General features: G+C 36.3%; 1 protein-coding gene across 1 annotated transcript in view; it reads left to right on the forward strand.

Moving 5' to 3' along the window:
- The window catches only part of NLK (nemo like kinase), a 131,892-nt gene that overhangs the window by 82,127 nt on the left and 23,570 nt on the right, over window positions 1-26,195 (forward strand). Inside the window, exons 4-5 of the mRNA XM_045519052.2 lie at window positions 24,182-24,288; window positions 25,828-25,913. Coding sequence (XP_045375008.2) covers window positions 24,182-24,288; window positions 25,828-25,913 — 193 coding nt within the window. The remainder of the gene's footprint in view (window positions 1-24,181; window positions 24,289-25,827; window positions 25,914-26,195) is intronic.

A 26,195-nucleotide genomic window follows, 5' to 3' on the forward strand; every position in this document is an offset into this window, starting at 1 on the left:
GAAATAAAATTGCTGGCTTTGGAAATGAAAAAATCTTTATTAAATAAGAATTTTACTGTATTTATAGGTGTGTCACAAGTGTCCAAGATCACCCTCAGGTTTGATGATGCACTGAAAATACTCAAGGACCCAGGAAAGCTGTTCTACTCAAGTTTACAGTTTATTATAGCAAAAGGGTACAGATTAAAATCAGCAAAGGAAAAAGGTGCCTAAGGCAGAGTTCAAGAGAAACCAGGCACAAAGTTCCAGTTGTCCTCTCGCAGTGAAATTGCACAGATAGTGCTTAATTCTCCCGTCTACAATGTATGACAACACAGGGAAGCTCACCTGAGCCTTGGTGTCCAGGGTTTTTACAGGGGCTCAGGGAGCCTTTGGGACTGACCTCAGCTACTCAGTCTCCATCCCTCCTCTCTTCTCACGGAGAGGTTGAACTAATACAGCTGGCCCAGGGCCCCAGGCGACAAAAACAGGTGTTCACCATAAATCACATTGTTAGTTTAAACCATCTGGAATGGCCAAAGCCCCAGGTATACTGACATTTTTATGAGTCAGGATATTGCAAGGGTTCAAAGGTTATTTCCCAGGAGCCACTCATGGGCCAGTCCTAAAGACTTTTGGAATGTATAGGGTTTGGCCAACCTAGATCTGCTGAGTGAATCCTTTAATCCATCTGTGGGGAAAGAATGCTTTCATATAAGATATCTGGTGAATATGAATATTTTTAACAAATGTTAAATATGTTTAGATCCTCTTCACTGAATACTTAGCTAACTCATACCCATTTCTGTCTTACAGTTCAAGCATAAATTGTTTACATTAGGCATTATTTTTTTGTACTTAGGTCTGTTACTCCTTTTAAAACCCTATGTGTTCTTTTATAAGCTAGGACTTTTCAGTCACTTGTTATTATTGGCCATAATTTGAGTCTGGGAGATCCTGGATTCATTATTACTTCAAAAATTTGCAGAGCAGAGGAAAATTTAGCATAGTTATGGTTTAAAAACATGAGTAGCATAGGTGGTATAGTAGCTGTTGGGAGCTGACTTCAGCCCATTTCATTAGCTAGCAGACTGTTTCTATGAAATTCCTCTCCCCAGAATTGTTCATGAATGTTTAAATAAAAAGCCTTTGTCATAAAATATTTGTGGAATCCCCTAGTATACCATTTACTTAAATGTTTTGCTTTTTTATTTAACTCTTTACCTCTAGGTTAAAAAAGCCTGTGCTTTCACAGTAATTAGCTGGCTACAGATAGGAAAAAAATCCTCAGACCTAAACCTCAATATTGTTGTTTTCTGTTGTATAATTTTTATCTACATGTAGAATGATACACAGAAAAAAAGGTATTTTCCAGTGGTGGTGCCATTTGAAAAGCGCCAGAGCCTTTAATCATAAAAAGGAATTAAACCTGTATCTGCCACAGGATTGTAAAGACTTTTTTAGGAAGGCATGATTTAGCTTGGAGTACATAATACTAAAAAATTTGTGGAAACATAAGAAATACCTTAGTTACATATATGTTCTGCCTTTGCTGATTCTTTTAATACCCTAAATAGAAAGTTTTCTGTGTCCTGTGCTTTTTAATACAACGAAATATGTTGTAGCCAAAGCAAAAAGAAATTCTTTTCTCTCTGAAAAATAAGAAAACTTACTACCTAAAACACAAAAATATTGAGGATTAATAGGATCTCAAGTTACTAGTTGATTTCAACTTAATGTATCATCCATCTGTGTCAGCAGCTCCCTCTGTAGTATCTTTGAAAAATGGCATATGCATTACATGTGGTTTTAGATAGTGCTTTCTCTTTAAGTTGGAGGATTGTTGTATCTGCAGATTTTAGAAGGGATAATTTTTGAGTTTTAGATATATGATCTTGGAATTGTGCTTTGAAGAAGCTATTTTTGAGGTCTGTTTGAGGCGGGTTTTTTTTTTTTTTTAGGTAAGTTCTAAGTACATATATTGCTGTGCATCTAATGAATGTTCTAATATTTAGTCAATAAAGGAGTCAGTTTATAGAGTCAAAAATATGTATTTATCATATTTAAGTTGTAATGGGAAAGAAATAATCTTTAGTAATCTTTCATTGAACATATAGTACCATTTATTACATTTTTTTCTAAGTTTAGAAAGTTGGGATATTATATTGCATATGTAAGTTTTAGCAGACAGTATTTTAAACCAGATCTTTTTAAAACTAATTGAATAGTTAATATCATTTTAGAAGATCTGAGGTCTATGAGCATTTTGATGTAATCAAGTGTAGAATAAGTGTCCACATGTGTATCATGTAGTTGGTCATGTTTTCCCCTGAAACTGTAATAAAAATGATTACATCAGTGCCCACCAAAAATTTGGCTTGGGTTTTGAAAGACCGTGCATCTTTTGATAAATCCTCAAGTAACTTTTTAAAGGATAATGTCTAGATTATAACTGTTTATAAATTTCCCTACAGGATTCAACAGATTTAGCATGAGCCAGGTTTGGAAGGAACAATAAATTCTATCATAACCTCTATATCTTTTTGTATTTTGTATTTTCATAGTTTTAAAATCTAATATATCCATCTAGAAAATATATTCTTTAACAATTAAGAAAGATTATATATTTCTCTGAACTGAACTTCTAGCCTGAAAGGATTACATTATTCATTTTGCACTTTGAGTTCCTATTTGGAAAGCTGTATGAAAGCAGTTTGGCACTTAATTACTTTGAGCCTACTGAAATTTAATCCAAGAGAAACCAGTTTCTAATTGTTTGATTGGAAAACATTATTTATCATGCTTCCATCAGGATTCTGGACTCTGTACATAAACAGACCCCTTCCCAGAAAGTACTAGGTTAGAAATTAAAATTTGATTTGCTTTGGGGAAAGCTTATTTTTAACTTGAAACATAATCTTAGCATTTTATAGAGAATATGGATGGTACAGGTCTTCTGTGCTAGAAACAATTACAACCTAAAACCAATGGAGATGAGAAGTTTAATGGGATGACTATGTGTCCCAGTTTGCCAGGACTCCTGGATTTTACCTGTTGTCCTGGTATAATTATTAATAAGTTTTTTCTTTCACTTTCAGAAGTGGCCCTGTTTGAATAGGTTTGGCTTGTACAGGCAATGTTTAAACAGGAATCTCTTGTCATAAAGGCATCAAGAGAACCTACATGTCCATTTTGGCCAGTTTAAGTCCTTGGTAGGCAATAGTATAATTTTTGGCTCCCCACATGCAGTAGTTTAATTGACAGTATTAGTGTATTATGTTTTATAATTTAAAGAATATACAATATATGATTCCCTAGTGCTGTGAAACAGCTCTGTAACCCTCAGCGATTCCTAGGAGTCAGTGAAAAGCTAAGGACAAACAAAATGAAATGTGTATATGCATATACAAATGTACTCCTCCTGCAATAACAGTACCAGCAAGGACCAGAAATCTATATTTTAGGAGTTTTGAAGATTCCTGTATTGTTAGAATTTCCTCCTCATTTCTGACATAAATATAAATATCAACTATGTTCCTAGAACCAAGATTTTTTTTTCTGTTTTGCTCATTGTTGTATTCCCAGCATTTAGAACAATGCCTAACATTATAATAGATACTAAATAAATATTTATTAAATGACTGAATGAGATAGTCTGTGCCTTTCAGGTTTGTAATCTAGTGAGAGATACAATTACATATATAATAATTGCAATGTAAGTTGGAAAGTATAGTGATGTAAAAAAAAAGTCAGTGTGTCCAGAGAGCACTGGGGATCTGATTTTCACTCTTTCCCATTTTAGTTTACAAGCTGGATTACTTGAAAAGCATTTGAAGATTTTAAACAAAAATAAAAACTTTCACTTACCCATTGTCACCAATTCTGGCTCCTTAGCCCTGAGCCTAGGACAGAGACACAGAAAGGCAAAACAAAGGAAAAGTTAGAACAATCCAAGAACATCAGAATTCCTGACTTTAACCAAAACTTTGCATCTACTCAGCCTAATTGATCATTTAGCCAAACATTTAGCACTGCTGTGTATTTAACATGGTACTACTCTATGTGGAGGTTATAGAGATGAATTGTTCACTTGTTTAATTTTTTTTAATTTAATGTGTCTGGCACTATTGTAAATACTTCATTCTTATCTCCATTTTAAAGATGAAGAAACTGGAGCTCAGAGAGGTAGATTAACTTAATCAAGGTCACTTTAAAATGACATAGCTGGGATTTGAACCCATGTAGGCTGGTCCAGTGGGCCAAGGGTGCCCATAACCCACTGCTGCCTCTTAATGTTTCCCTCAAGAAGAATGAAGTCTGTGGGGTAAAATAAGATGTAAAGAAATAACTATCATATGTGGTAGAATGAATATCAAAAGAATATAGACAGGTGGTGTGCAACTTTAAAAGAAGGAGTCATTGCTTCACTCAGAAAAAACAGTAAGAAGACTTCATGGAGGAAAGATATTTCAGTTGAATATTGAAGGAAGAGAAGGATTTGGATGAGTAGCATTGAGGAGGGTGGATATTCCAAATGGAGTAAGTATTAGCATCTTTTAGGGAATGGCTAGAGTTTAGAATGCATGAATAATGAGAAATTAAGCTAGTTAGGGCCAAGTCATAGAGGGCCTTGAATGTTGATCTAAGGAATTTCATCCTTCTTCATTACGCATTTTAGGCTTCAGTGAAAGATTTTTGTGGTGAGGAGTGACAGAATCAGAAGCATACTTTATAAACAATGAAGAGTTTCAGTTTGGGTGATAAGAAAGTTTTAGAATTGGATAGTGGTGGTAGTTGCATAACATTGTGAGTGTGCTTAATGCTACTGAATTGTGCACATAAAAATGGTTAAAATGGTAAATTTATTATGTATATTTTACCACAGTTTTGTTTTTGTTTTTGTTTTTTTTAAATACCTTAACAGGGACCTGACTATTGTGGTTGAGAGGCAGTGACTTGTGAAGGACTGTTGTGAAAGAACGGAAGGATTCTTGGCAGTTGACTGGGACTTTTTTAGCCTGGGTTATTGAGTTGATGACTGGTTGGTATTTACTGAGGCAGGACAAGGAAATGAAGAAATCTGAGGGGCTACTGAGAACATTACAGAATGGCTGGCCATATGGGTAGAGAAGCAGCTGAAATCAGAAGAGGACTTGGTATACTCTGAGAAAAGGGAGAGGCAAGATCCGAAGACAGGTGTTGGGATGATGGCAAACAGCAGGCTCACCGATAGCAGTAGTAGTAGTAGTAGTAGTAGTAGTAGTATGGTTCGAATATGGCGATTGTTCCAAGAAAGGATTTGTAGTTACAATAAGTTGTAGTAGCTTCAGGATCTAAGGTAGAGCCATGCTTTGAGGTGGTTAAAGTAGAATAATAATGAAAGTCTTTAGAGTTAAAATGGTTGAGGATCTGAGGGCTAGAGATTATCCACCCTGGCTGCACACTATACTTACCTAGGGAACTTTTTAAAAAGTGAACATCCCAGAGATTCTGATTTAATTGAGAGTTGGATCCTGGGCATCAGTCAGTTCAGTTTTTTGTTGTTGTTTGTTTGTTTTTTTAAGTTCCCTCCAGTGAACTCAGTGTGCCCTCACGGTTGGGATCCACTAGACTAAAGCACTGAAATGATTGATTGTCATGTGAATGTTGAAGTTACCAGTGACCACCTGAGAAGCTTTGTATATGCAAATATAAACCAGCTGTTTGCATCCTCTAGCTAAGATCAGGATTTTGTAAAGGCTCCTAGAAAAGATAAGAGAATGTGGAATTAGCTTCTGTTTTACACACACACACACACACACGCAAACACACACACATTTTTTTTTTAAGAGGTTTTTGAGCATAGCAGTGGAACCAACCATAACCTGGAAAGGGTAGGCGAGGAGGCAGGTTACTCCTTGATACTCCTCGTGTAAATCCATTATGAATGTTTTTCAATAGCTAAGTTAACTGTGACTTAACTACACTTCTTAATGAAGGTCAACGCTTAATTCATTGCTGTTAAGCTTTAAAAAAAAATCAGAATATATCATTTTTCTTAGGGTAAGTGTTCTAACTTTATTTTCATTTGGACACATCAACAGTGGAAAGGTCAGGATGCAAAGTCAGGTGTTGAGAGTTTAAAGCTGTATGCCTTTGACTCTGGGCCTTGAGCTAATCACCCAAAATCTCTGCTTCATTCGTTCTTTGAACAGTCAGCTTTTGATCTTATAGTAGAGTCAGTGTCCTGCATTTAAACCGAAGCATATGCAACCATGTTGTTTTTTTTAACATGGTTAAAAGAGAGAGATAATTTAATTAGTTTATGCCCAGTTCCATTCATTTAACTTCTTTTCCAGAGTGAGCATGAGATAGGAATCAAGAATGTGCTGTTCCCTCAGGTACTTTCAGCTCCCGTAGGCTTCCCATAGTGAGACCATTTCACCAAGCTTAGAGTGATGCTGGTGTTGAGAGAGGTACTTTTATGTGGCATGACCCCTTAACACAAGCCAGCTGTTTCATATGAAGCTCAATCAAAGAAAAACAGCACTGTGTTCCAATACCAGAGAATACAGTACTGTTGAATTTAATAAGAGTTTGGTATATTGGTCCCCAACATGGCATCTTCCCAGGTGATTTTTTTGTGAAACTCAATGTTCGTTTTATGCCTTAACTTTAGAACTTTACTCTCAGGAAAGAAGTACCAGCAGGTAGTGTAACATATAATGGTCATTGCTGTTATCCTTAAGGAGTTCATGGTTCAAAAGAGATGATTGACAATTGTCAAATAATTATAATACCAGACTAATCAGGTTTACAATAGAGATATTAACCACATTTTCTTATATATGAAAACTGCCCTGCCCTCCTCCCCTCCCCCACAAAAGAGTTTGGAAGACTTACCTGGAACTTATAATTTTCATAGAATAAAACATTTTCACTAGTCCTGCCTGTATCAATTCATATGAGATCAATTACATATTAGTAGGGTAAATATATTTTCAATATTTCAGGTCATATTCTTACTTTTCCAAAAAATTTTAGGCAGTATCTGGTTTCTGTTCATGGGTTCATATAACTTTTTGCATAGCTGTTCTAATGAAATAGCAATGTGGAACAATGCTAATAGGTGGTGCATCTATACATTCTATGCATAATAGAATATTTGTTTAAAATGTTAGAAAGTGGTTACTGTGAACAAATGAATAAGGCGCTATGTTGGATCTCATATCTTATCCCCCCAGGTTTATTGAGGTATAATTTGATATATGACAGATCTTGTATCTTGACAGAGGAGGCTGATCCCTTTAAATGGACCACCATTTTAAGTTTCACATCTTCCCAACTGCCATAGAAAGTACTCAGAAACAGACTTCTGATATACCTGTTTTAGATCTTTCTTCTAGATTTTTCTTCTCTGTATATTTTGAATCCTCTCTGCCCTTCATAACTATTCCTTTTAATAACTTTGCTTTTTAAAATCTTCAACCAAAAATGAACTTCACTGGTGATGGGTTGCACTGGGTAGGTGTATTAAGGAAGGAAGCATCTGTAGCTTGGCATATTGAAGGAGGCTTGTGCTCCCTTCAGAGTGCTGTTGTGGTTGTTTATACCGCTGATAGCAATCTGCTCTCAGGTTTTAATGACATCATTCTTGCAGCTTTTACAATAGATCAGACTCGAATAAGTTGCTCTCAAATTCCATTGGGCAGAAAGACATTTGAAAGTAGATTGGATGTAGAAGTGAGTCTTCGGACCCATTAAGAAAGGATGGCTAGGTCTAATTTGAGGACTTATTGTCTCTTGGAGAAAGTGTTAAGATTTGTTGTATTGGCAGTAGGAAACATGGTGCAGTTTATATGACTGATATGTGCGTCTTTATCCTCTGAATGGATTAAGTGGTGATTGAAGAATTTGCCCCTTCTCTTCATTAATTTAAAAAAAATTGGAGAAGTAAAATGTTTCTCATCTAGATAGAGGCTCTTCTTTCAAATACATTTTTTTTTTTTATAGTCAGAGAAAATAGTGACTATTTCAGTCATTTAATTCAGCTTCTGTTCTTGGCTCTTAATGCCTGGGTTTGTATATATGTGCATTTGTTTTGGACGGTTATGATGATGGAAGATTGGTAATCCCAGGCTCTACAATCTACATTTGAAGGGCACAGAGCTTGTCTTGGGCACTTCGGGAAGAAGAGAGCTGAGGTTTGAAATAACATCATATTTTCTAGGATGCTTTTTCTGTTTTATTGCATATGTGGTTATAGCCTTAGTGACAAGGACTCAGCCAACAGAATCTTCTGGGCCATGGCAGAAGATGTAGAATGACAGCTTTCCAGGGTTTTTTTTCTTTTTTTTTTTCTCCAGTGGTGGAATGTGACTTTTTTTTAAGTCAGTTTTAAATTGCAAATTAAAGGTAGTTTCAATTTTTTTTATTTTTGACATTCTATGCAACAAATTAGTTACCTTATAAAAGAAGAGGAATTTGCCTTTGTCTGAGAAAGAGATTGTTATATTCAAACATTTTAACACCGTGACCTTTTATTCCATTGATTTCTATAGAGAAGCACAAGCATGCTTCAGAAAAGGTCAGTGATTCTAATTGAAGCACACACAGATTTTTTTTCTAGTTGCAAAGGCACCCATGCTTTTTGTTACAAAGAAGATGATAATATTTAGGGCAGACCATTTGTTACAAGAGAAAGCAATTTTCTCTGTGAAACATTGCTGTTTTTCTTTCATGTGGAAAACATTGTTTGAAATCAACAATATCCATAAACCAGATTTTCATTACCCATGCTATTTAATGTCCTCATTTTGATTTGAGGCAGTTACATATCTGAGCTCTAGGTTGAAATCTCTCTCCTATGTGGACTTGATTTTGGAAGAAAAAAATGTGAGGAAAAAGATACTATCAAATCTCACATATCTATGGTTGTGATATTTTCCTTCCAACAGGAATGGCAAGATTTTAGAATTAGTGCTTAATGTGGGTTTAAGCATGTTTTAACTGTCATTCTTGGACTTTTCATATAAGAGAATCCATGGCTTCAGAAACCAGACTTGAGTGCACACTATAGTTTATTAAACCAGAAATTCACTGTATCCTTTTGAGAAAATTACCTGATTTTCATAATTTTTCCAACTCATGTTCATGAAGATGAAGACTTTAAAAAAAAATGGTTGTAGAACTGTTGACCCAACATGGATCCTACTTGATAAATATTTAATATTGCAAGATTTCTTTTTTATAATCTGGCTTAGAATTGGTCTCTGTCCCATATGAAGTGGAAGAAAGAATTGTCTAGTTTTCATTATCTTAAGTCAGTAAAGACTGTTTAGGGATTAAAATTGTGGTTTCAAAGCTTTCTGTCTATATTCATTCTGTAGAAAATAATTTGATACAGCAGGTTCTCCATTTTCTTTTCCCAATCCAGCTAGACCAGATAATACCCTTATTTGGCTGTGAAAGCTTTTAACACATCATTAACAGTTTTTCATACAACATCAGTTGCTCACTGCACATAGAGCAATAAATGTGTTCTCACGCTTCAGTTCCATTGAGCAGGCAGATCAGCCCACTATAGTTCTGAATTCTAGATGGCGAGTTTTTGAACCTGATAGGTAGTTGTTTTACATAAGACCGCATCACAGATTTTCACACATATACACAACTTGAGCTGTCCAGAATAACTAGCTCTCTATACTTAAAGTGCTTATGTAGTAGTGCTTTCTTATGACATATTTGCATAACCCTTATCAACAGCAAGCATTTATTTGTAATAGTTTGTAAATTCCCCTGGTTCTTACTGTCTCTAGAAGCTGAGAAATGAGTCAGCTTTATTCTTTTTTGTCTGAGAGGTGGGAACAGTCTAAGTCATAGACTGATTGGCAAGGCCAAACATGGGAATGTGAAGAGTTGACCTTCATTACATATTCTTAAAGGATTGTTATATTAGGAAATTGACTAGTACGTGTCTCCCTTTCTTCTTACAGAGCCTTGGTGGCTTCTCCCATACGTGTTCTTGGTATTGGAGCCTAAATAACAGCACTCTAAAATCAGTCCCCTTCTCCATCATACTCTAATTATCCGATAGTTCTGCTACCTGACAAGAGCAGTATTGAGTTTAGTGACGTATTATCACATCACGTGAAATCATGTGAAATGGGAACAAGATCCTTATTCTCCGTTTATTTCAAAATTCTTACAGTCAGTTCAGGGCCTATCTAGTCAGCATTCTGTTAGCTTGAGGTAATAGAGAATCTATTGTAGTGGCAAAGAGCAAGGAGCTGGAGTCAGACTACCTAGATTTGAATCCCAGCTTTTCTTACCATCTGTGTGATCTTGGGCAAGTTACTGAAGCTCTCTGTGCCTCAATTTCATGGTTAATGAAATGACAATAATAATGGTACCTCATAGAGTTATTTTGAGGAATAAATTGAGATTATTAAGTAGACTTAGAACAGTGCATAGCACTTAATAAGTGCTATAAAAGTAGTAAGAGAAAGCCTTATAGAGGAGGTAGAGTTCAGTGAAGCTGGAAGACAGTAGGAACTCCTATGAACTTTGTGATACAAATAAAGTATGTCAAGCCCACTAACAACAGATGCCAGTAGCAAACAAATGGACTTTCATAATGGCCCGGCAGTAATAAAGCTAGCCTGTTTATAGAGAGGATTTTTTTTTTTTAATAAGATGTGAACTGTTCATGAAGAATAGGTTGTCAACCTTAGTACCTCATATTCCCTTACCTGGTCTCCTCTTCGCAGAAAGTATATTCTGTGTACAACTTGCTAGCACCTCCAAGCCTTCCATCCAGACTGCATCCACATTATGTCTTTCTTACTGCTTTTTCTATTACATTAACCAAACCTTTCTTATTAATTAGAGAGATAGGACATAATTTCCTCCTTTAACCTAACCTCCCAAGAACTGCTTCCCTTCTTATGCCCTAAAATAGTAGTCACATCTCTTAGTAGTAGTCCCTTCCTGACTGCATAAAGATTACCTTGGCTTCAGTGTATTAGCAAATCCTGAGGCTATTTTAAAGACTTGTTTAAAGTTGGAACTCTCAGTTGGAATTTTTTCCCTCTGCTTTGAAGAGAGTTGCTATAGTTAGAGGAACTTATTCATACCAGCTCTTTGAAACACCTGTGTTTCAGGTGAAGCCAAAAAAATCTAAAGAAGAATCTAGTCTTTTCACCTCTATTACAAAATAAATATACCTCTAAAACTTCCCAGCTGGTGGGAATGGAACGCTGCCAGGCCTCCCAACTATTAGAGTGTAATAGTGAATAACAACAAAGCCGTATCTAATTTGAGCTCCTGAAAAGCCTCATAACCCCATTATCATTCTCTTGAACTGCTTAACCTTCTGGTTAACCTTCTGATGATTAGCCTCGTGACATATTTAATTCAGGTGTGAGAGTTTAGGGACACTCATAGGACTATTTATTTGATCTTTTTTTGTCCTATCCCACTGTTCTGACTTTATTTCTATTTTTTAAGGTTGGTAGATACCAGAGAGAATACTTTGTTACACAGAGACCCCTTTCAGAAGCCACTAAATATATCAGACCTGCCTTAATTGGAGGATATGGGGAAGCAGTTCATAGACCCGCTGAGTCTCCTGCTACCAACTCAATTTATTCGAGGGCAGTACTTCAGGGAACTTAACAGACCCACAGTACACTAGCACAAATCAGTATTTTAGCCAGAGTACAGTTTACTTATATACTACTTATTATTATAAGCTTGCTCTCTGTATAATGTATGAATATCATTATTAAATATCAGGAGCACTGAATTGTTGGTGATGGGTTTAATAATTACGTGTTTGACAGTTTTCCACTTACTGATATATCACTTGGAGGTGACATGAGAACCAGATGGCAGGTAATAGGATTAGGTTGAAGCGGCATTTTTCCAAAGAAAATATGATACGCATGAGCCAAGCAAAGTTGTTTCATGTGTGTGTTGTTTTGGATATATGAAATACTAATCAGTTAGGGGATACCAATCTGATAGCTAATTTTTACCACCCTGAGCTCAAGACTGAAGAAAACTTTCAGGTTACTAGAAGCCCTTTACCAAACCCAGGAGTGCCCTGTGTGGAGATCTCATGGAGATTAACACTTTTAATTGTCCCCCCTAGTTTCCATTCTGTCTAAAACCAACTGTAGGTCTCTCTCAAAAATAATATGCTTTATGCCCTGTAGAAAACTTTTCTTAGTCTAAAAGAAGAGTTTTTTGTCCTCATATGAAGGAATGTGACTAGCATGGATGAACATACTCTTTTTTGGCACCAAAAAACAACAACAAAAAAACACATGAGACCCCATTAATAAGAAGTGGGTATAATTTTCCTCTTAAGCAGTCACATCCTTTTAAGACTGCCTGATCTTTCTTTTGAAGATCAGTACATAGAAGGAGCCTTTTTAATTGGTTGCCTGTTTTGTGTGTGTTTTACTTCAATTCCTTTGGCTTTTTCCTGGGGGGAAGTGTTGGAAATAAGAATACAGTCCACATGTACTCCTCCTGTAACAGTGATGATGATGGTAGCAGAAGCTACCACGTAATCTGTGCTCCCTACATGCCAGGCATTTGTATGTGATTCACATACAATATCTAAACCCTGGCAGTAACTCTGCATAGTAGATATCATTGTGCCTATTGTATAAATGCAAAAACAAACTCAGAGAAGTTACTTAACTTGCCTAATGTCAAGCTAGTATGTGACAGAGTCAAGATTTTAACCGGGTCTTTGATTCCAAAGCCTACCCTACACTGCCTCCCACTGCCTAAATCCATTTAACTCCTCATTTAAAAAATCTGCTCTCTTTTCAAGTAGAATGATTTCGTTTACCTTTTCTGAGACTTACTTCATCTTTTGAAAGACAGAGCACAGGATAACAGCAAAAGCTGGCATCTAGCTCCAACTCTGCCGTGTATGAGCTGTGACCTTTGGCTTGTTCCTTCACCTCTCTAAACCTCTCCACCTGTTTGTATAATGGGAGTCTTAATGGGACTTACTCCTTAGAGTAATTAGAGGTAGATAAGGCAAAATGAGTTTAAGCTGGATGCCTGACACAAAATTCTCAACAAATATTAGCTATTTTCTTTTTTGATCAGGTTTCTGTGGGCATATACATTAAAATATTTCTGCCCTCTTGTTGTTTTTTCCTCCTTTTTTTACATATCAATCTCAGTCTTTTTCTAACCTCTCAAATGTTGCCTTGCATTCATCCATCTTTTTTCTCTGTTTTGTCATTGAGTTAGCATGCTCTCTACACCCACTTGGTACCCAGTCAGTATTTATTGATGCTAATGATGCTGGTTAAACAAAGATGCTGTTGGCAGCAGTCCTGCAGCCTCTGAGACTGCCTGAATAATCATGACTTCCTAAAAACAGAAAAGGACTCAATCATCTTACTCATAATTGAAGGTCAGAATTTGGTGTCAGCATTTGTTTCTGTGGTGATTATGTAGCTTTTTCTACAGAATTACCTTTGACAGTTGGAGTAGTCAGGCTTTCTGCCATGAGTCTGATTATCATGCATTCTTAAATTACTTCCTAAAATAGACACAGCAGCATCAAGGTGGGTTAAACAAATATTGATCATCGTATAGATTTGTTTTAATTGGAGCAAGAAGTCAGGGGAGGTTTAGCATTAAGGGGTAGTTGGCTGCCAGGCTCTATCTACATTAGTTCCCTAGTCTTCTTGCCCATAATCCCTTTTTGCATCAAAGAAAATTGTACAAAACTGTTTTTAATCCTAAACATGCCTTTCTGGTATCTCTAGTATAGTCCCACCTCACTTCTTTGATCCTCAGAAGATTTTTTCTTTTTGTTTTTTCCTGCTTTTTCCTCTGTCCTCCATGAACACATTTTATTCCTCAGCAACCTTTGCGAGAGTCTAGCATGGTGTCTTGCATAGTATATTTGGGCACTGTGCACTGACAGCTCAGCTGTTGACAACTGACGTACATTATTCTAAAGAGCATCACATCATTAAGGTTGACATTATAACTCGTTAATGGTGACATGCTTCCATAATTTCAATATCCAGATTTTTTTAATTAAAAGAAGGAAAGAAATGGGAAAAAATTAGTAAAAAAAGAAACTTTTTAATTAAAAAAAGAAGATTGTAACCAAAAGCAAATTAATACCCCATCTGTGGCAGATTTCATTTAGTAGAAGGTAGAGATTGTGATTTCTTACCAGATCTAATGATTCCCAAACTTATATTTTCAATTTAGACCTCCGCACCAAAGGCCTTTCCTATATTTCCAGCAATCTCTAGTTCAGACTCTTCCCCCATCTTGTCAAGGGCTTCTACCCCAACCCTCTAGCCAGCCACACACAAAAGGTTAGTCAGGGCTTCTATTTATGTATATACACACACACATGCTGACTTTTAAACTTCTCCTTATCCATTAAAGGATATATAAGGAATATAATAAAGCTATTCAAGTTAAGCATATATGATTCATAGGTACAGGAAAATTTTTATTGAATTGGCAATTTTAGTTTCATAATTTGACTAAAGGAGGATGAATGAAAGGAATAAGAATTGAAGGAAGTGAATACTCAGGAGGTAGAAAGAGAAAGAGGCAAGTGCGAGATAGGACAACTTGCTGCTATGATTTTTTAACCTTTGTATATTATTTTTCAGGTGCTTGCAAAAGGAGTATTGTTATTTAGCCTGTCAACCTGACATGCCTTTACCCCCAGCCTAGGTCTGTTATATAGGAATAGTCCCAGGATGTTAAGAGGATTCAATGAGGTGACTGTTAAAAGTGACACATAGTAGGCTCAAAAATAATTTTCAGCAAACTGACACAGTCTCTCAGCAAACTGTAGGACTGTCTTTTATTTGAGGTTGTTGCAGTTCAAGTGCTAGAAGAAATGACCAAGAGTACTTGTGTGGATTTGGGCAATCACTTCAGACATCCTCAGACTCAGTTCCTTCCAAAAGGAAAGACTAAAACTCAAAAAGAGAACAATTAGTTCTCTAGAATAATCTACTACTTGTGCTGTGAGAATTCATAGAGATAATTCATATAAAGTGCTTAGAAAATGCCTGGCATGTAGAGAGAACTCGATAAATGTTAATTGCTTTGATTTTTATCATTTCTCATGTGTTTTTTTTTTTTTTTAAAAAAAAGGTGAACTGTTTTAGGAAACCTAATGTTAGCATGTATGTGGTTTTATAGATAGAGGTAAACTGCCAATTAGAATGTGTATCTGATTAGTTATTCAGTAGGAACTGAAAGAATCTTGATGGTTTCTCACATGTTTAAAGGTTTAAATCTGTTGGAATTGAGCAATTCTAATAATTTTGAGATTTATTTTTTTAGAAGAGTATCTCTTGGTTGTGCTACTTTTTCTTATTCCTGTTGGCTGTGTGATGTCAAGTCTGGCATATTCAATCCCAAAGCAGTGCCTCGGGGGCTTTATGAGATTAACAGCTGTAACAGTGTTGTGATCTTTGAGCGAATCTGTTGTAATTGCTTGTTTAATTGTCCATCTCCCTTGGTGTGCTATAAACTCGGTGAGGACAGCGATGCTCTTGTACACCGTTGTGTTTCCTGTGCCTAGAACAGTGTCTGGCATATGCTACTATTCAGACTATTTGTTGAAGAAGGAAGAGAGTGACTTCCCACTTGAAGACACATGGCAAGGGAGGGATGCTAAAAGCCACACCATGTAGTACAGTATTGAATTTCTGATTTTTGTTTGGAACCTAGTTTTTGCAACATGCAAGTAATGTCACTTTCATGAGTTTCATTTTCTCTCTCGATGTTAAATTAAGGCAAAAACTTCATGGAAAGGGTCAGACTTCAGAATCATTACAATCTGGGTTTGAATCCGAGCTCTGTGCCAGCAGCTTAACCTCTCCCAGCCTCGATGTGCTCATCTCTTAATAGGAATAGTTACAAGTTAGTGAGGATTAAATGAGTTGACATCAAGTGGCACTTAAGTACCTTCCACAAAAAGTCTCCTTTCTCCATTTCTTCTCCTCATAGCACATGATTCAAAGTATTTCAGCTTTTCTTTATTTCAAAGTAATCTGCATACTGTGGTGGCACTTGGTTAAGAAATGGGAAGAGTAGGCAGGCTTTTATGGGAAGCAGCTTGGTGGAGTAGAGAGAGCACTGGACTAAGAATCAGGAAACCTAAGGTAATTCTGGCTTTTTGCAAACTGGAAATGTGACCTTGGGTAAATCATATAACCTCTCTAGCCTAAGTCTGTGTTTCTGCTAAGTAATATTCCCTATTGACTAATAATATTTGAGGAAGCAGCAAAAGGACTATTTTTGACCCAATTATATATAAAGAAGCTTCTGAAGTGTGAATATTACAAACACACACACACAATTAACTCTTTAAAACGACACAGAAACACTTGTGTCTCTTGGGCACCTGAGGCATCAAGAGCTGCCACCCCCCACCCCCTGCATTTATAATTGTTAATTTGCATCTTTCGCTTTTCTGAAGCAAATCAGTACATTTTGAAATCCATATTTCATGGAACTACTTAACTAATTGCTGCAATCAGCAGCAATTTATTTTATAGCAGGGCTGTTCAAATCGCTCTGAGGTTGGCATACTGTACACAGTATGTTTTTTACAATCATATTTTTAATGATGAGTTTTAATAGGGGAAAATGGTTAATCTGCTACTATTCTCCAGAAAGTCCAACTTTGGTCCTGTATTTTACCTTTACCCAATGGTAACTTAAAAGGCCACAGCAAAGTCATTGACCCAGTGGGTGCACCAGCTGTTGGAGAGGCTGTCCCATTTAGAAGGACCGGGAGAGGGAAAGAGCACCCTGTTTTTCCTCTTGTTTGGAGACCCTCATTAAATTACTCAGAAACAATAATAAGATAGCTGCCGTTCAAGTTAATGGCACCTCTGAGTCCCTGTCAAGAGAGCTTTATTTAATGCGCAACAGACCTGGAGTGATGCAGGTGCCTTTTCAGGCCCTCATTTAATTTAAGCTGCTTTAGTTGGCATGGCAACTAGTTGAGACATCTGGGAGACATTATGCCGGGGATTGAGACATCAGAGGATTTCTGCTAGAGCAAAACAGAAACCTTACCATAAGGTGGTGTGTGTTGCTTCTAAATTTCTGCAGCTATATTGTTAAATCTCAAAATTCAGGAATTACATTTTCCAGAAAAATAAAAATTAAAAAGGTTAGCCTGGTCGTTGGCTTGTTTTCTGTAAAGAAAAAAACTGCTTTATTCACTGGAGTGAAAAATATTTATTTCGGCCCTAAAGAATTTACTTTGCTAACCTAAAGTTTGACGAAACTTACTCTCTGCACAGTGGCTGTTTTAATCACTTTGTAGAAATCATACATTTAAAATTTCTTGGTGTTTTATGTTTAAAAGATATTAGATGAAGGGGAAAGCCTCTCTACACAAGTTAAACAAAATGGTGAAGGTAGACAGTGTTCTGTGTAGTTTTGTACTTTACTTTCTGGTTAAATTAAGAGTTTATTAACCTACCCTCATTCTTTTTTAATGCAGCCTGTCATCTTCTCAAGAAGCAGAGATACGAAAGTATGCTTCTTTTAAACTCCCCTTTCTTAAATATTATAACAGGAGGTTGAATGAAATTTTTTTTTAAGTTCACAGATTCTGAGGACAGTAACATAGTAATCTTACCATTTGTGTTTAGCAGAGGGAATACCTGCTGGTTTATGTTTTATGAGAAATATGCACATATATATGTGCTCTTAGTATGGAAGAATTGACTTACTGTTTGAACTCATGCTTTGTGTTCATTTTGAATGCCTTGCTTTTCAGTTTTTTGATATCTGGTAATACTTTGCCCTGTATTAGGTTGAACCATATGAAATTATTATTTTTGTTGGTCAAAATAGTCCAATATTGACAGTTCAAATCCAGTAGGTCTAGGGTAAGCAACACCCCAATCTGTAACGCTAAGTGAAACATAAGAATTTTTTCTGAAATGAGTAATTATAAGATATCTGGTTAGAACAGTACCCATTCCAGCCAGACAGTGTTTTCCTTTTCCCTTTTCTTTGAAAATGTAATCACTGTTAGAAGAAAGCATATGACATTATTTCATACTTATTCTCTGTTTTTGGCTTTTGTATCAGTTTGTTCCTTTTATAAGTCAAAGCAAGTTTTTCAAGTGCCAGCACTATGAATTCAACCTGATAATTGGAAAATTAAGATGTTTTCTCTCTGCTGCTTGCATGCATACCAACTGTCAGTACTAACAGTAAAGAGTCTGGCATTGCATCTTGGCTGCCTGCTTTGTAGATATGTGAGACAGATATAACCTGCTCTTTACTTACATGCAAGAACTTTACAGTCCTGGCAGGAACAAAAAAATTGTCAATAAACTCAGAAGTCATGACTGACATCCCATATAGAAAAGTGCTTCATAGGCTCTTAAGGAGTTTTTTTCTCCTGAGTAAAAGCCCTGGTTGACAATACTTAATACAGGGATGGCAGTTGTCAAGTTTTTCTGGTTTTGTTCTGTTGTTGTTGTTGTTTTCCTGTGTAATGTTCCTTTGTTTTCATCCCTTGTAATTTCTGGAACCAACTCAAGAATATTAAGACTTCTGATTATGGCTTAATGGTGCAAATAGAAGTTTTCTTCTGTCTCTACCCTATGATTAAGATTTCCTGGTGGGAAAACATTTTTCAGTGTATACAAGAAGGTTGATTTCCTTAATATGTAAAGCACTCTTACAGATAAAATTATCACTCCAGTGGAAAACTGAGTAAAGAACAGAAACAATTCTCTCTCTCTGTCTCTCACTCACTCTTCCTCTTTTTTTCTCTCTCTCATACTCATGCATACATATGGCCAATAAACATGTAAACAGTTTTTAACATGAAAACACAATTTGTAGAACACGAATCTTTACTGCCAGTCCTTCCTGCAGTCCTCCTAAAATATCAGTAAAGGGTTAAAAACTTAAACTAGAAGAGGCAGAAACAGGTTGGTTCTTGCTGTGGAATATCAGAGCCGCTCAGGAATTGGAGGTATCAAGTATCTCAGAAAGTAGCGATGCAGGTAGGCCTGGACACAGAATTGGTTGCAAGCCTGGGTAAGAAGCAGTAAGATGTTCAGATGTTCAGATCTTCTCCTGTTCCACAGACGACTAAATAAAGCTTTATTCCCTGGAGACAGCATGAGCTGAACTATGGTGTCTTTGGCCCCTTCTCTCACTCATATAGAACCCTGGCAGCCTGACCTGTGCCTTCTAACATAGAAGTTTGGAGGGCTCTTCTCTAGAGAAATGGATTAATCCAAGAGAGAGGATCTATGCATAATCAAGGATCCTTTATGAAACAAAACCATAAAGCTCTTTGCCCTCCCACAGAACTATATTATGGTAAAAAGAAAAAATAGTAATAACCTAAATGTTCATGGATAGGGGATTGCTTAAGTTGTGACATATATAAAATGGAATACTGTTTAAGCACTTTAAATGATATAAAGGATTGTATACCATGGAAAGATGTTCATAAGATATTTTAAATTAAAAAAAAACATGTATGATATGATATTCTTTGACACAATAATTCCATTTCAAGGAATATATCATTAGGAAATTATCAGGTTCCTAGAAGGCTGTATATAGAGGATGTTTATCTCAGGGTATGTAAAGTAGAAAAAAATTTTTTTTAGAAATAACTTGGATTTTTACCAGTGATAGATTGGTGAAGTGAATTACACATGTATCTGTATACTAGAACACTATATAGACATAAAAATACTGCTTTTGAATATTTAATAACAGGGGAGTGCTTATATTTTATTAAGTTAAGAAAATAGGCTGCAAAGCCATATGTATACTATAATCTCAATTTTAAATATACATACATCTATGAACACACATTTTCATGAAGATGTTATAGGTTAGTTCAAAGAGGTAGGATTCTAGGTAGTTTTTATACTCTGGCTTCATTGTATTTCCCTAGTTTTCTGTGATAAAGTTTTGGGGGTTTTTGTTTTTTGAGTTTTTTTTGGAAAATGTTTAAATCCTAAAAGTAGAGACAATAGTATAGTATCTATGATATACACAATACCCAACTTCAACAATTACCACTTATTTCCTCTATCCTTTCTTATTAAGAGGATAGGGGAAAGGAAAGTGGGAATATTTTAAAGTAGATCCTAGGCATCACATTGTTTTACCTAAGAATACTTAAATATGCATTTCTAACTGATAAGGGCCTTAAAAATATAACCATCACATTATTATCACACCTAATAAAAATAGCTAATATCTTAGTATCTGTTCCCTGGTTGCCACAAAGATCTCTTTTTTAATCAGCTTTGTTTGAATCAGGATCTAAACAAAATCCATACATTGCATTTGGTTATATCTCTTGAGACTCTTTATCCCAAGCATTCCTCCCTTCCCTTCCCCTCACAACCCTCCTCCTTTTTCCTCTCCTTTTCTTTTTTCTTGGTCACTGATTTATTGGAGATATTTTTCCTGGAGAATAATCCATATTGTGTGTTTGGCTGATTGCTTCCTCATGGTGTCTTTTGGTTTTTTATTCCCCATATTTCTAGTAAACTGATCATTAGAGCTAGAGGATTGATTATATGGTTTTTTTAGACATGAATACTTTATAGGCACTGGTGTGCAAATCTTAGGGACATAGTATCTTGTCCCACAGTAAGTGCTGCTAAGATTGAGTTGTGGATTTAAGTGGTATTCTCATCTCTTTCAAGTGATTTTAGCAGCCATTGATAATTGGTACCTTAGATCCATGGTATCTTAGAGGTTGCAAAACGGTTATTGTTTTTCCCTACTATATCATTGCTTCTGCATTTATTAGCTGAAATTCTTTTATAAAGAGTGCAGTGAACATTTAGTATATTTCATTAGGTTTTAAAAGTACAACTGAAAAAAAGAGAAGATAAAATCCTTAATTGTGTGGGGTCATTGAAACAATTTTAAATGTAGTCAATTCCAAGTTTCACTATTATGTAACCTTAGGCAGGTTACTGCCTTCTGTTAGCCTCAATTTCCTCATCTGTAATTGGGGATACCACCACCTGTCTTGTAGGATTGCCATGAAAATTAGATGAGATATTTGAAATATTTAGTCAAGTGGCTGGTACCCAGTAGATGTTCTATATATATTCATCCATTCATCAGATATTTATAGGGGACTTAGTAGGCATTTTTCCTGAGAGTTTTGGATAGATTTGTGAACAACACAGACAAAAACCTTCAGCCTCACAGAGCAGGATTGGAGAGACAGATAAACATAATAAGAAAATTATGTAGGATAAGTACGAAAGGAAAAAAGAAAAAGTAGAGCTGTGCAAAGGGGTAGGAATTAGATGAGGAGTGCAGGATGCACTGTTAGAGTGGTCAAGGTGGGCCTTGATCGAAAGATAGGATTCAAGCAAAAACACAAAGGAGGTGAAAGAGTTAGCCAACTAAATGTCTGGGGAAGCACAGTCCAGGCAGAGAGAACAGTCAAAGCAAAGGCCTAAGGTCAGTGTGTGTCTAGCATGTTTAGAGAATCGCAAGGAGGAAAGAGATAGGAGGTCCAAGAAGGAAGAAAGCCACATCATTTATGGCCCTGTCAGGACATTTTAAGGACTTTGACTCTCTAAAAATGGGAAGCTTTTGCAGAAGAGTGACATAATCTGGCTTTCGTTCTAAAGGATGATTATGTGAAATGCACCCAAAAAATAAGATGAATTGATGAATGGAAAGAGCCATGGATAAGTGTGCACTAAAGCAAATAGGACAGAATGTGAAGTATAGAATCTAGGTGGTAGGCATACATATGGTGATCAGTGTTTAATTCTTTCAAGTTTTCTGTGTGTTTGAAAAATTTTATAAGAAAATAAGTTTTAATTATTAGGATGAAAACTAATTCTAACCTTGATAATAATATTATGATTTAGCTGATGTGTATCATTTTATAAAATGATTCTAACTTGTTGCTGAAACTGTCCTATAAGGAAATTCTACATGCCAGATCTTATTTCCTGACTAACTTTCATTATGAAGTAGAATGTATTTCTTTGGAAAGAGCCTGGTTAATAAAGCCTAATATAAAAACTATACCTAAGAGTATAAAAATCTTAATATTATATTTTCTATATATAATAAAGTTAATGTCCGTATATAGGCAAAAATACTGTGGCTTCTGTGCTTTAGAAATCTAGGGGTCTTGGGCCAAAGTGGTAATAGTGGACATGATAAGAAGTGGTCTAATTCTGTGGCTAAGTTTTGAAGAACCAACAGTATTTTCTGATAAATTGGAGGCAGAGAGAGAGAAAGAGACGAATCGAGGATGACACTCCAAGGTTTGTGGTTTGTGGTGTGAGCAACTTGCTGGAATAATAGGTTTGTTGTGGGAAAGCCTAGCTAGAAAGTATGTGGTGTGGGAAGGGTAGAGAATACATCTTGGAAATGTTAGTTTGAGATGTCAGTTTGGAGATGATGAGTAAACTGTTTGACATACAAGGCTGGACTTAAGGCAAGAAGATTAACTAAAATATGGAGTTGGGAGTCATTAGCGTGGATGTTATTTAAAGTCAAAGGATCCAATTACCTAGAAAGTGAGTTATCAACAGAGAAGAGGACCAAGCCCTGGGGTGTTTCAACATTAAGTGTTGGGAAAGAAAACCAACGAAGGAGTATTGAGAAGAAACAGCCAGAGGGAGAAGGAAAGCCAACAGCTGGGTGTCCTGCTAGCCATTTGAAGAAAATGCCTCAAGGATGAGGGCGTTTTCAACTCCATGTTATGTGTGTCAGGGGTTATCAAATTATTCATTCTCCCTACTCCCAAGCTGGCCCTTTTTCTACTTGTTTTTGCTAAACATTAAATTAAGTGTTTTTAAACCCTTCTCCCCAAATCATGATCACTTGCTGTAGTGAGATGTTGTAAGAACCTTTTCAAAGCTAAGTTCCAAAGCCTGACATCACTTTTATTATAAGTTTTGAAGGCAGACTCCTTCTTATCTTTATATGCCCAGCATTTACCCTTAAAATGAGCATGTAAGTGCTGAAACAAGAGTCCCAGGACCCTCTTAGCTCATTTATAGCTAATGCTAAGCATCCCAAGACTGCAGCCTCTTCTTGAGATGACCTGTCTTCTTCTAGGATTAGCTATGGGACAGGACTAGTACAAGAGGTGTTTCACAGGGTATCAGATGGTTTGTCCTTTCCAAAGCTTCCATAGGATCTCTCTGGAAGAAGAAGTTTAGGACCTGAGGAACTATGGTAAGAAAGCAGAATAACTTGGACACTTTTTGTCTGGTTTTCCCTGCTTTCAGTTGCACAGGGCCAGGGAAGCCTTAGCGTTTCACTCAGAATGTGAAGCTAACTTTTACAAGGTGTCAAAAGAATTTGAAATCTAGCAGGAGCCTCTGAAAGTCAAAGGCCCTCACCCCTTGTCTTAAGGAAGGTTATATTACTTAAATCATAAAACTCACTCAAGCTTTTTAGGAGTTCTTAACTGAAGACAGGGTAAGACATGAATCTGTCTTTTTCTAGATAGAGCCAAAGACAGTGCCTCCCACATCTCTTGCTCCCTGGACCCTTAGCCTTTGATCATCTGCCTAGTGTTGACTGAGCAAAACCCTGAGGATATAACAGAGTACAAAGTCTAAGAAGCTTAAAATTTAGTGAGGAAGGTATAAATGTAGAAAAATTTAAGTAAAAGAATTCAGTTGTGAAGATTGTAGAGAGATTTGGATTTGAACTAAGCATTTTACACATTTTTAGGAGTACCATACTTTATAAAGTAACTTAAGCCACAGCTGATGGGTAGGCTGACATTTTTCCATTGGTGCCATGGTGGCTAGTGTGAGGCCAACAGCCCTCTCTTGTTTGGATTCAGAGGATGCTCCAGGAACATGTCTGAGTAGATCCTGAGATTGTTTGGCCTCCATACTCTCCCTGGCCTGGCTGTCATTTAAAATATTTACCTTTATTTTTCTCTTTCGTAATACTAATTATAGGAAAGTCACTTGGTTGTTTACTCCTGCTAACTTTTAAAAGTTCTTTAATTTTGGCAATGTTTTATCTTGTGAGGGCTGGAATTCTCACCTCTGTCACACTGCCTAGAAGTTTTCGTTCCCTAAGCTTTTTCCAGCCTTAAGAACAGAAGTTATTCTTTAGACACGGCACCTACTATGAGGGGTTGGGGGCTGAATTCTCTGAACTCTCCTTAACTTAAAACCTCAAGATACGTTGTCACAGAATTGATGCAGAGTGACCTACATAAAATTATCGTCTCTCCTCAACCACTCAGCTCAGATCATGTCAAAGTTTTTCTTTATCAGATTTTGCGAGGTAAGATTTACTTTATGAAGAAAAAAAGGTAGTGTCACTGAAAATGAATGTTTTCTTTGAATTTTAAGTAACTTGACCTCTCAAGGTTTACTTCTTCCCTAACGACTTTTTTCTTTTGACCAAGGTATTATTTAATAATCTCTATAGTTGATATTAAATAAGAGGCTTTTAAGGGTAGCCAAATGGTTCTTATTTTCAACTATGGAAAAGGCCCTGTCTAGTTCATTAGGCAGTCAAGTGGGTTAATCTGGGGAGGTAAATAAGCGGGATGGTTTGTCAAGCAGGGATTCTTCTGTCACAAAGTTTCCACTAAACCACCTTTAGTAGGAGTACGCGGCTGGCATCAGATGACAAAACTGAAAAGTAATAGTGTTCCCTATGAATGATATACATTCTTCAAACCACCAATAGGTGAGCCTGGTCAGAGTGTTGGCTGGCATGCCTGAGTCCACCTCTAGAAAAGCAAAATGACTCTTAAAGCCAAAAAAGCATGAAGGAGACTGGTAGAAACAATCAGCTAATTCTCCAGGCTGGCTCATTGAAGAACACCAATTTGATAGAGAAGCGATTTGGGCCAATGTTGTTGGAGCTGCTTCTGGCCAAAGGGTGTATCCTTCAGAATTTTGCCATTACAAATGGAGAGTTGTTTAAAGCTGAAACAGTTTTCTTACCTAGTAAAATATTCCCCCCCGCCCCGCCAAAGGATTCAAAGAATTAAGACATTCTTTATAAAAGAATTAAGACATTCTTTGTAAAAATTGAAAAGCATCCGCCAAAAAGATTAAAACCTTTACAAAATATTAAAACTAAAAAGTTCACCTTCTGTAGATTTGTTAATATTCTGGGTGGGGATGTGGCAGAGGGAAGATATTGGGTATCAGACTTCTTTTACACTTGTAAAAAAAAAATGTGATTTGCTATATTTTATTCAAAAGACTCAGCCTTTAAGTTGTGACCTTTTATCTAGCAATGCTGAAGCCCACAGTCTTTTATGATGTCAAAAATATTATTAAAGTAATTAATTGCCAATTAAGTAACCTCTTGATTCTCAGTGGTAGAGAATACTACCAACAAACCTGGGAAAGTTTCTGAATTTTTGTGCCATCAATGAAAATATGTCCTCGGAAAGGCTCCCTGTTGGTTAATGGGCACTGTTTTGTTGGAGCAGGCTCAGAATCACAGACTGAGAGGATCAATAGCTGAGCTCCAATAGCCACACTTATGAGCAATTCAAGGTTATTGGTCTGGTCAGCCCTAACTCCAGTGCTGGGAAGGCTTATTTATACTTAAACCTAAATAATCTTTTGAATTATAGACATTATCTCAAGACTGTGCAAACCTTTGATGACACTTTATTTACAGTAGAAAAATTACAGTTTTTTTTGAGGTAGGACTAAGTCAGTCTTTTAATAGTGTTCATTATGCTGTTATTTAAGGAACAATTTAAAATCCTGTATACTGTTTCTGTGGTTTTCCCCCAAATCATTGGTTGAGTAAAGGAAATTAAATGTCTGCAATTCAATCTGTTTGTTGTTTCAGGTTTGAAATATCTCCATTCAGCTGGCATTTTACATCGAGACATTAAGCCAGGGAATCTCCTTGTGAACAGCAACTGTGTTCTAAAGGTAGCTTTTCAGTTTTTTCAAACATCTGAGAAAAAAATCAGAATATCAAGGCAGGTTTAAGAACATGTTTTTGTGAAAGAAATGGTTAAATTTATATTCATCACTTTACTAAAAATTGAAGAACCCAGTTTTCTCTAGCAATGTCAATGGTCGTGGCCATAGTAACTAATTTGTAGTCTTGGCTTATGGTTTCTTCATGATATTTTGCACATGTTTTGGAAACCTGGAATTGAAATTGCGATGTGACTAGAAAGAAGAGCAGAGAAGGTGATTTATTTTCAG

This window comes from Camelus bactrianus, chromosome 16 (assembly GCF_048773025.1).
Source record: "Camelus bactrianus isolate YW-2024 breed Bactrian camel chromosome 16, ASM4877302v1, whole genome shotgun sequence".
In the NCBI taxonomy this organism is placed as follows: Eukaryota; Metazoa; Chordata; class Mammalia; order Artiodactyla; family Camelidae; genus Camelus; species Camelus bactrianus.